The sequence below is a fragment of the Gadus morhua genome, chromosome 10 (assembly GCF_902167405.1).
Source record: "Gadus morhua chromosome 10, gadMor3.0, whole genome shotgun sequence".
Lineage (NCBI taxonomy): Eukaryota > Metazoa > Chordata > Actinopteri > Gadiformes > Gadidae > Gadus > Gadus morhua.
In genome coordinates this window covers 14,859,908-14,873,627 of record NC_044057.1, presented here as the reverse complement: position 1 = coordinate 14,873,627, position 13,720 = coordinate 14,859,908, and the positions used below count along the sequence as shown (strand labels likewise).

The following is a 13,720-nucleotide window of genomic DNA, read 5'->3' as shown; positions in this document are numbered from 1 at the left end:
AGGTGTGTTCAATGACTTAACACACATTTTCTAGGGGGCACAGTGTGTCAATGCATTCGATAGGAGGGACGTTTTTCAGCACCACTGGACAGCGACAGTAATAGTAAGATCTTCGATACAAGACGAAATAAATTAGATTTACAATTGAAGTCGAACAGCTTTTAATATATTTTATGGCCTGTTGAACATTATCTGATTTGAAGGAATATATGTAGCAAAAAGTCGGAGCATTCTCAGTTCATTCACTAAAACCAAAAGTGACCTGTTGTTTTTGTGCGCTGTGTGTCTTTAAAAGCTCTCCACAGTGACGTTCCTATTGGTTATCAGATACGCATGCTTTGCACCAATAGCAGGCAGAACTGTACAAAGAGATCGACTCCCACCCCCGATGCTTCTCTATCTCCTTACCATTAGCAATGCGGAGAGCTGGAGGAGAGAGAGCGATAGACATACATTCGGCGTGAAACCAATATCGTTCAATTTAAATGTCGTGCTTTTTGGGGTATTTTTCTTGTGGAATATTCAATCTGGTGATGGATGGTTACATTAGGCTTCCATGTTTGTACTAAGCGACAGGATGGGATGCAGACTATAACAAAGACAATATGACAAAGAGAACGAGGTACCGGGACTGGAGATGGCAGGCTCTGTGGTGGCATCATTTCTTTCTCTTGTGGAATACAATAGACGGACAGACTCGCTACACCATCCCGGAGGAACTAAAGCAGGGCTCCGTGGTCGGACATTTAGCCAAAGATCTGGGTTTGGGATTATCAGAGATTTTCGACCGTAAACTGCGCGTCGCCTCGGAGGCTGGTGAGCAGTACTTCAGCGTGGACACGGGGAAGGGCGAGCTTGTGGTGAACGAGAGGATAGACAGAGAGGCGTTGTGTGGACAAAGCGCGAGTTGTGTTTTACCGCTTCAGGTTGTCGTGGAAAATCCGCTGCAGTTGCATCGGATAGAGGTGGAAATCAGAGACATCAATGACAACTCTCCTCGTTTTGTTATAAACGAACTTGCATTTGAAATAGCTGAATCTACTGTCGTCGGTGGTCGTTTTCCGCTGGAAAGTGCGGAGGATCAAGATGTAGGAACTAATGGATTGAGGACTTATGTTCTTAGTAAAAATGATTGTTTTAGTTTAAAAATTAAACAAATCGAAGACGGGAGGAATGTCCCGGAGCTGGTGTTAGACAAACCGCTTGATCGAGAAACAAAGTCCGTACACCAGTTATTACTGACGGCCTTGGACGGGGGAAATCCGGTAAAATCGGGAACAGCACAAATAACCATAACTGTACTTGATAATAATGACAATAACCCTATTTTCCAAACGTCTTTGTACAAGGTGGCAGTTAGGGAAGATATTGCAAAAGGGACGTTAATTGTTAAAACTCAAGCGAGTGACCGAGACGAGGGGCTAAATGGAGATGTTGAATATTCCTTTGGAAAACACACTCCGGAAAACGTGTTAGGATTATTTGATATCAATTCTGTTACAGGTGAAATTTTCTTAAAAGGTATATTGGACCAGGAAACTGCCGTAACGTATCGAATAGACATAAGTGCCAAAGATAAAGGCACCCCAAAAATGGAGGGTCATTGTCGTGTTCAGGTTGACGTACTGGACGTTAACGATAACAGCCCAGAGGTGATCCTCACCTCTGAGCCCAACGACGTGCCAGAGGATGCTCCGAGTGGCACGGTCGTGGCTTTGCTTAGTGCACGTGATCTGGACTCCGGCGACAACGGTAAAGTGACGTTAAAACTCCCCGTGGGTTCGCCGTTTAGCCTCAAACCCTCGTTCTCGAATAACTATGCTTTAGTAACCAATGGCGTTATAGACAGAGAAATCATGTCGGTTTACAACATTGAGGTAACCGCAACAGATGCAGGTTCCCCTTCTCTAATCAGTAGAAAAATAATACCTGTTAAAATCTCTGATATAAATGACAACGCACCTGTATTCAGTCAACCCTCATATAATGTCTACATAGGAGAAAATGGAAGAGCAGGCACCATAATATATTCGGTATCGGCCTCTGACTTGGATTTGGGAGACAACGCCAAGCTGTCCTACTCCATCCTGGACTCTAAAGTGCAGGACGTGTCTGTGTCCTCCTACGTCTACATCAACTCGGAGAACGGCAGCATCTACAGCATGCACTCCTTTGACTATGAGAAACTGAAGGTGTTTCAGATTCAGGTGCAGGCAAAGGACCACGGTTCTCCGTCTCTGAGCAGCAACGCTACTGTTCATGTTTTTATTCTGGACAAGAACGATAACGCCCCCTCTGTTATCTACCCCTCCTCCGCTGTCCACGGCTCCCTCTCTCAGCAGAGGACGTCCCGCTCCTCCAAAGCAGGCCACTTGGTTACCAAGGTAACAGCTGTAGATGCTGACTCGGGGCATAACGCCTGGATCTCCTATAGACTGGCAGAGGCCACAGACGCCTCTCTGTTCGCTGTCAACCTTTACACAGGGGAGGTGAGGACTAAACGGGCTGTGTCTGAGCAGGACGACTCCTCTCAGAGACTGCTCATAGAGATTAAGGACGACGGGGATCCGGTTCAGTCCACCACCGTCACCGTGTCCGTCCTGTTAGAGGACGGTCTCCACGAGCCCATTCTGGACCTCAGACACAAGACGGACGATTCTCACAAGAAAACGGGGAGAATGGCTCTGTATCTGATCCTCTCCCTGGCCTCAGTGTCTGTGCTCTCTCTGGTGACTTTCCTCATTCTAGCTGTTAAGTGTCTTAAGAGCAGCAGAAGCAGTGGTAGCTGCTGCATGAGATGGAGCGACAGTGAGGACTACAAGAACCCCAACAGAAACCTCCAACTCCAGCTCAACACTGACGGGCCTATTAAGTACGTGGAGGTCCTGGGAGGAGACATGATGTCTCAGAGTCAGTCCTTCAGGTCCTGTCTCTCTCCCACGTCAGAGTACAGTGACTTCACCTTCGTTAAACCCAGCAGCACCACAGACTTTAAAGACATGATCAACGTCTTAGACGCCTCTTTACCTGACAGCACCTGGACCTTTGAGAGCCAGCAGGTGAGATGATTATAACTCAAAATAATCATTCAGCAATGATTGTGAATATATTATTGAGTGCATAAGGTTGTGTTCAAATCACAATATTGTGATTTGGCCTATTTTGAATTCTGCTTAACCCTTTTTATTTGTTCAGCTCACTTGGCAACATTTTACCATTTGTAAAGGGCTTTGACGAGGAATCAGAATTGTTCATTTGGATTGTTTGTAATTTTTGTTTCTTAACGCCATGATGCAGTTCCACATAACTGGTTTGAATTTCCCCTTAGACATCCTAAGTGCATTTTCTGAGTATTGGTTAATATTGGGTAATGATTACTATACCATTACTATTATGGCAATTTACTCTAATAATTCAACGTCATTGGTGTGTGTGTGTGTGTGTGTGTGTGTGTGTGTGTGTGTGTGTGTGTGTGTGTGTGTGTGTGTGTGTGTGTGTGTGTGTGTGTGTGTGTGTGTGTGTGTGTGTGTGTGTGTGTGGGTGGTAGGTCAACAGAAAATGCTCCATTCTGATAAGTAATTAGGTAAACTCGATCCATGGGGAAAGCATAGGCTGCATTGCTGCTGTGGCTTTAAGAGCGCTCTCCAGGTAGCCTCTGATTGGATAGCAGGGAACGATGCACTGCACCAATAGAATACAGAACTGTACAAAGAGATCCTTTCTCTGGTCCATAGCCTTGCCAATACAACAGTTACGGTGCACAGTATTTGAGGAGAGGGCTGTCGTTATCCTCTCGTAATATGAATAATATCGTTCCCCGAACGCATGGTTATCTCCGAATATGTTTTTGTGGAATATAATATTCGGCAATGGTTTGCAATACAGGGAATCCGTCGCTGATGCATCTACATTTTTGGAATAATGTGGTATAACAGAGCGGGAATGACAAAAAGAACGAGGTACCGGGACTGGAGATGGCAGGCTCTGTGGTGGCATCATTTCTTCCTCTTGTGGAATACAATAGACGGACAGACGCGCTACACCATCCCGGAGGAACTAAAGCAGGGCTCCGTGGTCGGACATTTAGCCAAAGATCTGGGTTTGGGATTATCAGAGATTTTCGACCGTAAACTGCGCGTCGCCTCGGAGGCTGGTGAGCAGTATTTCAGCGTGGACACGGGGAAGGGCGAGCTGGTGGTGAACGAGAGGATAGACAGAGAGGCGTTGTGCGGACAAAGCGCGAGCTGTATATTGCCACTTCAAGTTGTCATTGAAGACCCATTACAGCTTCATCGGGTCGAAGTTGAAATACAGGACATCAATGATAATTCGCCAAGGTTTTCATCCAACGAGGTGACTTTAGATATAGCAGAATCCACCGCGATAGGGATACGCTTCCCTTTAGAAAGCGCATTAGACCCAGATGTTGGGATTAATTCGTTGAAGTCGTATACTCTTAGCAAAGATGATTGCTTTAGTATAAAGGTTAACGATGTGGCTGGAGGAAGGAAAGTTCCGGAGTTGGTCCTTGCAAAGCAATTGGACAGAGAAAGAAAACCCTTACACAGACTAATATTAACAGGCCTCGACGGAGGTAATCCTGTGAGATCTGGTTCAACTCAGATCACTATTAAAGTGCTTGACATCAATGACAACGTCCCGGTTTTTGAGAAAACGATTTACAAAGTATCTATAAGCGAAGATACAGTGGAAGGCACGATGATAGCACAGACTAAAGCGACAGATATTGACGACGGACAAAACGGAGAAATTGAATATTCATTCGGATCACACACACAGGAAAACGTGCTTTCTGTGTTCAACATCGATGCGATTTCGGGACAAATATCTCTTAAAGGGAAACTAGATTATGAATCGAAATCAAACTACGAAATTGACGTAACCGCTAAAGATAAAGGTAACCCTAGAATGGATGGACACTGCAGTGTACACGTGGACCTTTTAGACGTGAATGACAATGCCCCGGAGATTATCTTCACCTCGCAGCCGAAGCCTGTGCGTGAAGACGCGGCGGCTGGCACTGTTGTTGCGTTACTAAGTGCCAGGGATCTTGATTCTGGTAATAACGGTAAAGTAGTCTTAAATCTGCCTAAATCCTCACCTTTCAGCTTGAAACCTTCCTTCTCGAATAGTTACGCACTAGTTACTAGCAATGTTGTCGACAGGGAGAGCGTCTCATTGTATAATCTAGAAATAACTGCAACTGATTCAGGCTCCCCCCCTCTGACCAATAAGACAATAATAACCGTCAGCATAACTGATATAAACGATAATCCCCCTATTTTCTCCGAGCAGTCCTATAATATTTATACAAAAGAAAATGGGAAACCAGGCTCTATATTATTCTCTGTAACAGCAACTGATCTAGATTATGGGGAAAACGCCAAGCTGTCCTACTCCATCCTGGACTCTAAAGTGCAGGACGTGTCTGTGTCCTCCTACGTCTACATCAACTCGGAGAACGGCAGCATCTACAGCATGCACTCCTTTGACTATGAGAAACTGAAGGTGTTTCAGATTCAGGTGCAGGCAAAGGACCACGGTTCTCCGTCTCTGAGCAGCAACGCTACTGTTCATGTTTTTATTCTGGACCAGAACGATAACGCCCCCTCTGTTATCTACCCCTCCTCCGCTGTCCACGGCTCCTTCTCTCAGCAGAGGACGTCCCGCTCCTCCAAAGCAGGCCACTTGGTTACCAAGGTAACAGCTGTAGATGCCGACTCGGGGCATAACGCCTGGATCTCCTATAGACTGGCAGAGGCCACAGACGCCTCTCTGTTCGCTGTCAACCTTTACACAGGGGAGGTGAGGACTAAACGGGCTGTGTCTGAGCAGGACGACTCCTCTCAGAGACTGCTCATAGAGATTAAGGACGACGGGGATCCGGTTCAGTCCACCACCGTCACCGTGTCCGTCCTGTTAGAGGACGGTCTCCACGAGCCCATTCTGGACCTCAGACACAAGACGGACGATTCTCACAAGAAAACGGGGAGAATGGCTCTGTATCTGATCCTCTCCCTGGCCTCAGTGTCTGTGCTCTCTCTGGTGACTTTCCTCATTCTAGCTGTTAAGTGTCTTAAGAGCAGCAGAAGCAGTGGTAGCTGCTGCATGAGACGGAGCGACAGTGAGGACTACAAGAACCCCAACAGAAACCTCCAACTCCAGCTCAACACTGACGGGCCTATTAAGTACGTGGAGGTCCTGGGAGGAGACATGATGTCTCAGAGTCAGTCCTTCAGGTCCTGTCTCTCTCCCACGTCAGAGTACAGTGACTTCACCTTCGTTAAACCCAGCAGCACCACAGACTTTAAAGACATGATCAACGTCTTAGACGCCTCTTTACCTGACAGCACCTGGACCTTTGAGAGCCAGCAGGTGAGAAGAGGCTATCTCAGTCTATGTGAAACATAATCTATATATAATCTATAATGTTGTGAAGAGTTTTGTAATAATTGTATGAATTAATTGTATGAATAGGGTCTACTCGTTTATCACAAACAAAAAAACATACACACACACACACACACACACACACACACACACACACACACACACACACACACACACACACACACACACACACACACACACACACACACACACACACACACACACTTTCACTGGGGACGTCCATGGCCTACAATGAATTTAATCAACAGCAGTTCATTCTCAATTATACAGGCACATTTTAACTAGCATCACGACCAAATGAAATTGTTGTCACGATCCGTTTGTTCTAACGAGTTTGTCAAAGAATGCTGAACACTTTGATCCAAAATGCGAAATCAGTTGCGGCGGGAGCTAGAATTTGAGTGGAAAGGCTACAATTTGGGTTAGAATGACAGGCCTCAATATTGGTGTAAGCCTTCAATCGAACAGACAGCAGCTGAGACCAATTGAAACGGGACAATGTCAAAATACAGGACCATTCATAATCGTTGTTAAATAAGCCGGGTTAAATAGTAGGATGTTATTTTACTGTTTTAAGCCTAGTATAATGGATGATGAACTGAAACGGGAGAAACATGAACATCCTATAACTTCCGACTGAACTCCATGTAGGCCTTAACGAGGCACATTGATTTAAATAATTTATTTAAACCTATTTGTTCATTGGTTCATCGTCATTTTAAATGTCATAAATAATACAAAAAAGGTGTCCCACTTTTTGTGCAATAATTACGTGGTAAACCTATTTGACCCATTTTTTTTAAGGAGGCCACAGCCCCATGCGTTACGTTAGACCGGTTTATAACCTGATGTGTTTACTTTCAAGAATTTTACATCGTTTAATTTGATTGCTTCGAATTTTTTTCTTCCGTTTTAATTTCCTAAAAAATATATATTATTTGATAGGCCTACCGGGTTTTCTAAATAAGCCTTTCCACCCTGCTTTGTTTCATCCACTCGAAATGTCATTGGCAGTTATCAGTTATAGCTGTGGCTTAGGAGATAGCTCACAGCCTTTTCATTGGCTGTGATAAATATCCTGCTGCACCAATAGCATGCAGAACTGTACAAAGAGATCTACTCACCCTCCCCGTGGTGTTTTACCACCGAGACGGTTACACGGCTCAGAGCTGGAGGAGAGACCGATGCGCTTAGGAAAGGGAACATTACCTATCTTTACATTTAGCAGATCGTTGCCACTCAGTTATTCGTGTGGACATTTTCGTTATGAAAATGAGAATTCACATATAGCCTTTCATATGGAATCATTTTTCGGTTGGACGTATGATATTCTAAAGCATCAAAGATGACAAAGACAATTGGATATCGAGACTGGAGATGGCAGGCTCTGTGGTGGCATTTTTTCTTCCTCTTGTGGAATACAATAGACGGACAGACTCGCTACACCATCCCGGAGGAACTAAAGCAGGGCTCCGTTGTCGGACATTTAGCCAAAGATCTGGGTTTGGGATTATCAGAGATTTTCGACCGAAAACTGCGCGTCGCCTCGGAGGCTGGTAAGCAGTATTTCAGCGTGGACACGGGGAAGGGTGAGCTGGTGGTGAACGAGAGGATAGACAGAGAGGCGTTGTGTGGACAGCGAACCAGCTGTGTTTTACCACAGCAAGTTATTATTGACAATCCATTGCAGTTATTTAGTGTCCAGGTCGAAGTACAGGATATAAATGACAATGGACCCGTGTTTCTCAAGACGGAGCATGTTTTGAATGTAGCGGAGTCCACAGTTACCGGTACGCGTTTTCCACTCAAAAGTGCAGTCGATCTTGACGTAGGGGCAAATGCTTTAAAATCGTATCAACTCAGTCAAAACGAGCAGTTTTCATTGAATATTAAAACGAATAAAGATGGAAGCAAAGTTCCAGAATTGGTCTTACAAAAAGGGTTGGACAGAGAAAAGCAACCGCTTTATAGACTCGTTCTCACTGCATTGGATGGTGGTAATCCTGTGAAAACGGGCACATCCGATATCATTGTTAACGTGTTAGACATAAATGATAATGCACCTCAGTTTGAGAAATCCCTTTATGAAATCCAACTCAACGAGGACACGTTAAAGGGAAGCATCGTTTTGAAGGTTAGAGCGGTGGATCCTGATGACGGGGAAAACGGAGAAATAGTTTATTCTTTTGCTGAAGACACATTAGAAAAAATAGTTGAGACATTCACAATAAATACTGAGACCGGTGAGATTTCGATAAATAATGGAATTGACTATGAACAATCGAGAGAATATAAATTCGACATTAGAGCGACCGATAGGGGAACGCCTGCGATGGATGGTCATTGCACAGTGCAGGTGGAGGTTTTGGACGTTAACGACAACCCCCCTGAGATTCATATAACTTCTCTCTCCACTCCTGTCAGGGAGGACTCGCCGATAGGTACCGTAATTGCTCTAATAAACGCGAGAGATATTGATTCAGGTAAAAATGGCAAGACGAATTTAAGCTTAGGCAAGGAATGTCCCTTTAAATTGAAACCATCGTTCCTTGACAATTACGCAGTGGTTACCGATACTAAACTTGATCGGGAAAAATATCCACAATATAAAATTAGAATTTTAGCCTCTGATACAGGGTCACCGCCACTAACCGCTGAAAAAGAAGTCTTAGTTGACATCTTAGACGTTAATGATAACGCTCCGGCATTCATCCAACCAGTTTATGTAATTTATGTAAAAGAGAATTGTGCGCCCGGTAAAGTATTAGGCACAGTTTCAGCCACTGATCCTGATGTGGGAGAGAACGCCAAGCTGTCCTACTCCATCCTGGACTCTAAAGTGCAGGATGTGTCTGTGTCCTCCTACGTCTACATCAACTCGGAGAACGGCAGCATCTACAGCATGCACTCCTTTGACTATGAGAAACTGAAGGTGTTTCAGATTCAGGTGCAGGCAAAGGACCACGGTTCTCCGTCTCTGAGCAGCAACGCTACTGTTCATGTTTTTATTCTGGACCAGAACGATAACGCCCCCTCTGTTATCTACCCCTCCTCCGCTGTCCACGGCTCCATCTCTCAGCAGAGGACGTCCCGCTCCTCCAAAGCAGGCCACTTGGTTACCAAGGTAACAGCTGTAGATGCCGACTCGGGGCATAACGCCTGGATCTCCTATAGACTGGCAGAGGCCACAGACGCCTCTCTGTTCGCTGTCAACCTTTACACAGGGGAGGTGAGGACTAAACGGGCTGTGTCTGAGCAGGACGACTCCTCTCAGAGACTGCTCATAGAGATTAAGGACGACGGGGATCCGGTTCAGTCCACCACCGTCACCGTGTCCGTCCTGTTAGAGGACGGTCTCCACGAGCCCATTCTGGACCTCAGACACAAGACGGACGATTCTCACAAGAAAACGGGGAGAATGGCTCTGTATCTGATCCTCTCCCTGGCCTCAGTGTCTGTGCTCTCTCTGGTGACTTTCCTCATTCTAGCTGTTAAGTGTCTTAAGAGCAGCAGAAGCAGTGGTAGCTGCTGCATGAGACGGAGCGACAGTGAGGACTACAAGAACCCCAACAGAAACCTCCAACTCCAGCTCAACACTGACGGGCCTATTAAGTACGTGGAGGTCCTGGGAGGAGACATGATGTCTCAGAGTCAGTCCTTCAGGTCCTGTCTCTCTCCCACGTCAGAGTACAGTGACTTCACCTTCGTTAAACCCAGCAGCACCACAGACTTTAAAGACATGATCAACGTCTTAGACGCCTCTTTACCTGACAGCACCTGGACCTTTGAGAGCCAGCAGGTGAGCAGTTGTGGTTGAATTGTAAAAAGTAAAGATGTGCTATTGCATGATGCTTTTTGATGTTTGATGATGCAGGAGGTGATGAATGAGGTGTGTTCAATGACTTAACACACATTTTCTAGGGGGCACAGTGTGTCAATGCATTCGATAGGAGGGACGTTTTTCAGCACCACTGGACAGCGACAGTAATAGTAAGATCTTCGATACAAGACGAAATAAATTAGCTTTACAATTGAAGTCGAACAGCTTTTAATATATTTTATGGCCTGTTGAACATTATCTGATTTGAAGGAATATATGTAGCAAAAAGTCGGAGCATTCTCAGTTCATTCACTAAAACCAAAAGTGACCTGTTGTTTTTGTGCGCTGTGTGTCTTTAAAATCTCTCCACAGTGACGTTCCTATTGGTTATCAGATACGCATGCTTTGCACCAATAGCAGGCAGAACTGTACAAAGAGATCGACTCCCACCCCCGATGCTTCTCTATCTCCTTACCATTAGCAACGCGGAGAGCTGGAGGAGGGAGAGCGATAGACATACATTCGGTGTGAAACCAATATCGTTCAATTTAAATGTCGTGCTTTTTGGGGTATTTTTCTTGTGGAATATTCAATCTGGTGATGGATGGTAACGTTAGGCTTCCATTTATGTACTAAACGACAGGATGGGATGCAGACTATAACAAAGACACAATGACAAAGAGAACGAGGTACCGGGACTGGAGATGGCAGGCTCTGTGGTGGCATCATTTCTTCCTCTTGTGGAATACAACAGACGGACAGACTCGCTACACCATCCCGGAGGAACTAAAGCAGGGCTCCGTGGTCGGACATTTAGCCAAAGATCTGGGTTTGGGATTATCAGAGATTTTCGACCGTAAACTGCGCGTCGCCTCGGAGGCTGGTAAGCAGTACTTCAGCGTGGACACAGGGAAGGGTGAGCTGGTTGTGAACGAGAGGATAGACAGAGAGGCGTTGTGTGGACAAAGCGCGAGTTGTGTTTTACCGCTTCAGGTTGTCGTGGAAAATCCGCTGCAGTTGCATCGCATTGAGGTGGAAATCAGAGACATCAATGACAATTCTCCTCGTTTTGTTAAAAATGAACTTGCCTTGGAAATAGCAGAATCTACTGTCATCGGAGTTCGTTTTCCGTTGATAAGTGCGGAGGATCAAGATGTAGGAAGTAATGGATTGAAGACTTATGTTCTTAGTAAAAATGATTGTTTCAGTTTAAAAATGAAACAAATCGAAGACGGGAGGAATGTCCCGGAGCTGGTGTTAGACAAATCGCTTGATCGAGAAACAAAGTCCGTACACCAGTTATTACTGACGGCCTTGGACGGGGGTAATCCGGTCAAATCCGGAACAGCACAAATAACCATAACTGTACTTGATAATAATGACAATTATCCTATTTTTCAGAATTCGTTGTATAAGGTGGTAGTTAGGGAAGATATTGCAAAAGGCACGTTAATTGTTAAAACTCAAGCGAGTGACCCAGACGAGGGGCCTAATGGAGAGGTTGAATATTCCTTTGGAATTGACACTCCAGAAAACGTTTTACGATTATTTGATATCAATTCAGTGACTGGTGAAATGTTCTTAAAAGGTCTATTAGACTACGAAACCACCGTAACATATCGAATTGACATAAGTGCCAAGGACAAAGGCAGTCCAAAGATGGAGGGCCATTGTCGTGTTCAGGTTGACGTTCTGGACGTTAACGATAACAGCCCAGAGGTGATCCTCACCTCTGAGCCCAACGACGTGCCAGAGGATGCCCCGAGTGGCACGGTCGTGGCTTTGCTTAGTGCACGTGATCTGGACTCCGGTGACAACGGTAAAGTGACGTTAAAACTCCCCGTGGGTTCGCCGTTTAGCCTCAAACCCTCGTTTTCTAATAATTATGCTTTAGTAACAAATGGCGTTATAGACAGAGAAATCATGTCGGTTTACAACATTGAGATAACCGCAACAGATGCAGGTTCCCCTTCTCTAATCAGTAAAAAAATAATACCTGTTAAAATCTCTGATATAAATGACAATGCACCTGTATTCAGTCAACCCTCATATAATGTCTACATAGGAGAAAATGGAAGAGCAGGCACCATAATATATTCGGTATCGGCCTCTGACTTGGATTTAGGAGACAACTCCAAGCTGTCCTACTCCATCCTGGACTCTAAAGTGCAGGATGTGTCTGTGTCCTCCTACGTCTACATCAACTCGGAGAACGGCAGCATCTACAGCATGCACTCCTTTGACTATGAGAAACTGAAGGTGTTTCAGATTCAGGTGCAGGCAAAGGACCACGGTTCTCCGTCTCTGAGAAGCAACGCTACTGTTCATGTTTTTATTCTGGACCAGAACGATAACGCCCCCTCTGTTATCTACCCCTCCTCCGCTGTCCACGGCTCCCTCTCTCAGCAGAGGACGTCCCGCTCCTCCAAAGCAGGCCACTTGGTTACCAAGGTAACAGCTGTAGATGCCGACTCGGGGCATAACGCCTGGATCTCCTATAGACTGGCAGAGGCCAAAGACGCCTCTCTGTTCGCTGTCAACCTTTACACAGGGGAGGTGAGGACTAAACGGGCTGTGTCTGAGCAGGACGACTCCTCTCAGAGACTGCTCATAGAGATTAAGGACGACGGGGATCCGGTTCAGTCCACCACCGTCACCGTGTCCGTCCTGTTAGAGGACGGTCTCCACGAGCCCATTCTGGACCTCAGACACAAGACGGACGATTCTCACAAGAAAACGGGGAGAATGGCTCTGTATCTGATCCTCTCCCTGGCCTCAGTGTCTGTGCTCTCTCTGGTGACTTTCCTCATTCTAGCTGTTAAGTGTCTTAAGAGCAGCAGAAGCAGTGGTAGCTGCTGCATGAGACGGAGCGACAGTGAGGACTACAAGAACCCCAACAGAAACCTCCAACTCCAGCTCAACACTGACGGGCCTATTAAGTACGTGGAGGTCCTGGGAGGAGACATGATGTCTCAGAGTCAGTCCTTCAGGTCCTGTCTCTCTCCCACGTCAGAGTACAGTGACTTCACCTTCGTTAAACCCAGCAGCACCACAGACTTTAAAGACATGATCAACGTCTTAGACGCCTCTTTACCTGACAGCACCTGGACCTTTGAGAGCCAGCAGGTGAGAAGAGGCTATCTCAGTCTATGTGAATATAATATGTATGTAATATCTAATATTGTGAAGAGTTTTGTAATAATTGTATGAATAGGGTCTGCTCGGTTATTACAAACAAACAAACAGACGCACACACGCACACGCACACACACACACACACACACACACACACACACACACACACACACACACACACTTTCACTGGAGACCTCAACGGCCTACAATGAATTTCAATTCATTATACAGGCACATTTTAACAGAGAGCATCACGAGGCATCATGACCAAATGAAATTGTTGTCACGATCCGTTTGTTCTAACGAGTTTGCATAGAATGTTGAACACTTTGA

The 13,720-nt window shown here is 45.6% G+C and overlaps 4 protein-coding genes across 43 annotated transcripts in view; all 4 read left to right on the top strand.

Moving 5' to 3' along the window:
* The window catches only part of LOC115552155 (protocadherin gamma-C5), a 297,188-nt gene that overhangs the window by 259,527 nt on the left and 23,941 nt on the right, over nt 1-13,720 (top strand). Inside the window, exon 1 of one of the 39 annotated variants that reach the window (XM_030367965.1) lies at nt 10,871-10,941. The exons of the other annotated variants lie outside the window; for them this stretch is intronic. Coding sequence (XP_030223825.1) covers nt 10,925-10,941 — 17 coding nt within the window. The 5' untranslated portion in view covers nt 10,871-10,924. Of the gene's footprint in view, nt 1-10,870; nt 10,942-13,720 lie in introns of those variants that run through there. 39 annotated transcript variants of the gene reach the window in all.
* On the top strand, nt 401-6,447 carry LOC115552163 (protocadherin gamma-C5). Of its 2 annotated transcripts, none has more exons than XM_030368019.1 (2): nt 401-3,059; nt 6,397-6,447. In XM_030368019.1, the coding sequence occupies exons 1-2, from the start codon at nt 606-608 to the stop codon at nt 6,430-6,432; spliced, it is 2,490 nt and encodes an 829-aa protein (XP_030223879.1). In that variant the 5' UTR covers nt 401-605; the 3' UTR covers nt 6,433-6,447. The 2 variants fall into 2 exon arrangements, with proteins under 2 accessions (XP_030223879.1, XP_030223880.1); XM_030368020.1 differs by having other exon boundaries at nt 402-622; nt 3,960-6,447.
* Nucleotides 7,575-10,264, top strand: LOC115552172 (protocadherin gamma-C5-like). The gene has a single exon (XM_030368029.1). The coding sequence runs from the start codon at nt 7,778-7,780 to the stop codon at nt 10,247-10,249; it is 2,472 nt and encodes an 823-aa protein (XP_030223889.1). The 5' UTR covers nt 7,575-7,777; the 3' UTR covers nt 10,250-10,264.
* On the top strand, nt 10,871-13,501 carry LOC115552162 (protocadherin gamma-C5). The gene has a single exon (XM_030368018.1). It carries the CDS (start codon nt 10,925-10,927, stop codon nt 13,460-13,462), a length of 2,538 nt encoding a protein of 845 aa, XP_030223878.1. The 5' UTR covers nt 10,871-10,924; the 3' UTR covers nt 13,463-13,501.

Coding starts and splice junctions, on each gene's coding strand:
- LOC115552172 (XM_030368029.1), top strand. CDS start 7,778: ATGACAAAGACAATTGGATATCGAGACTGGAGATGGCAGGCTCTGTGG.
- LOC115552162 (XM_030368018.1), top strand. CDS start 10,925: ATGACAAAGAGAACGAGGTACCGGGACTGGAGATGGCAGGCTCTGTGG.
- LOC115552163 (XM_030368019.1), top strand. CDS start 606: ATGACAAAGAGAACGAGGTACCGGGACTGGAGATGGCAGGCTCTGTGG. Junction 3,060..6,396: donor GGACCTTTGAGAGCCAGCAG/GTGAGATGATTA, acceptor GAGAGCCAGCAG/GTGAGAAGAGGCTATCTCAG.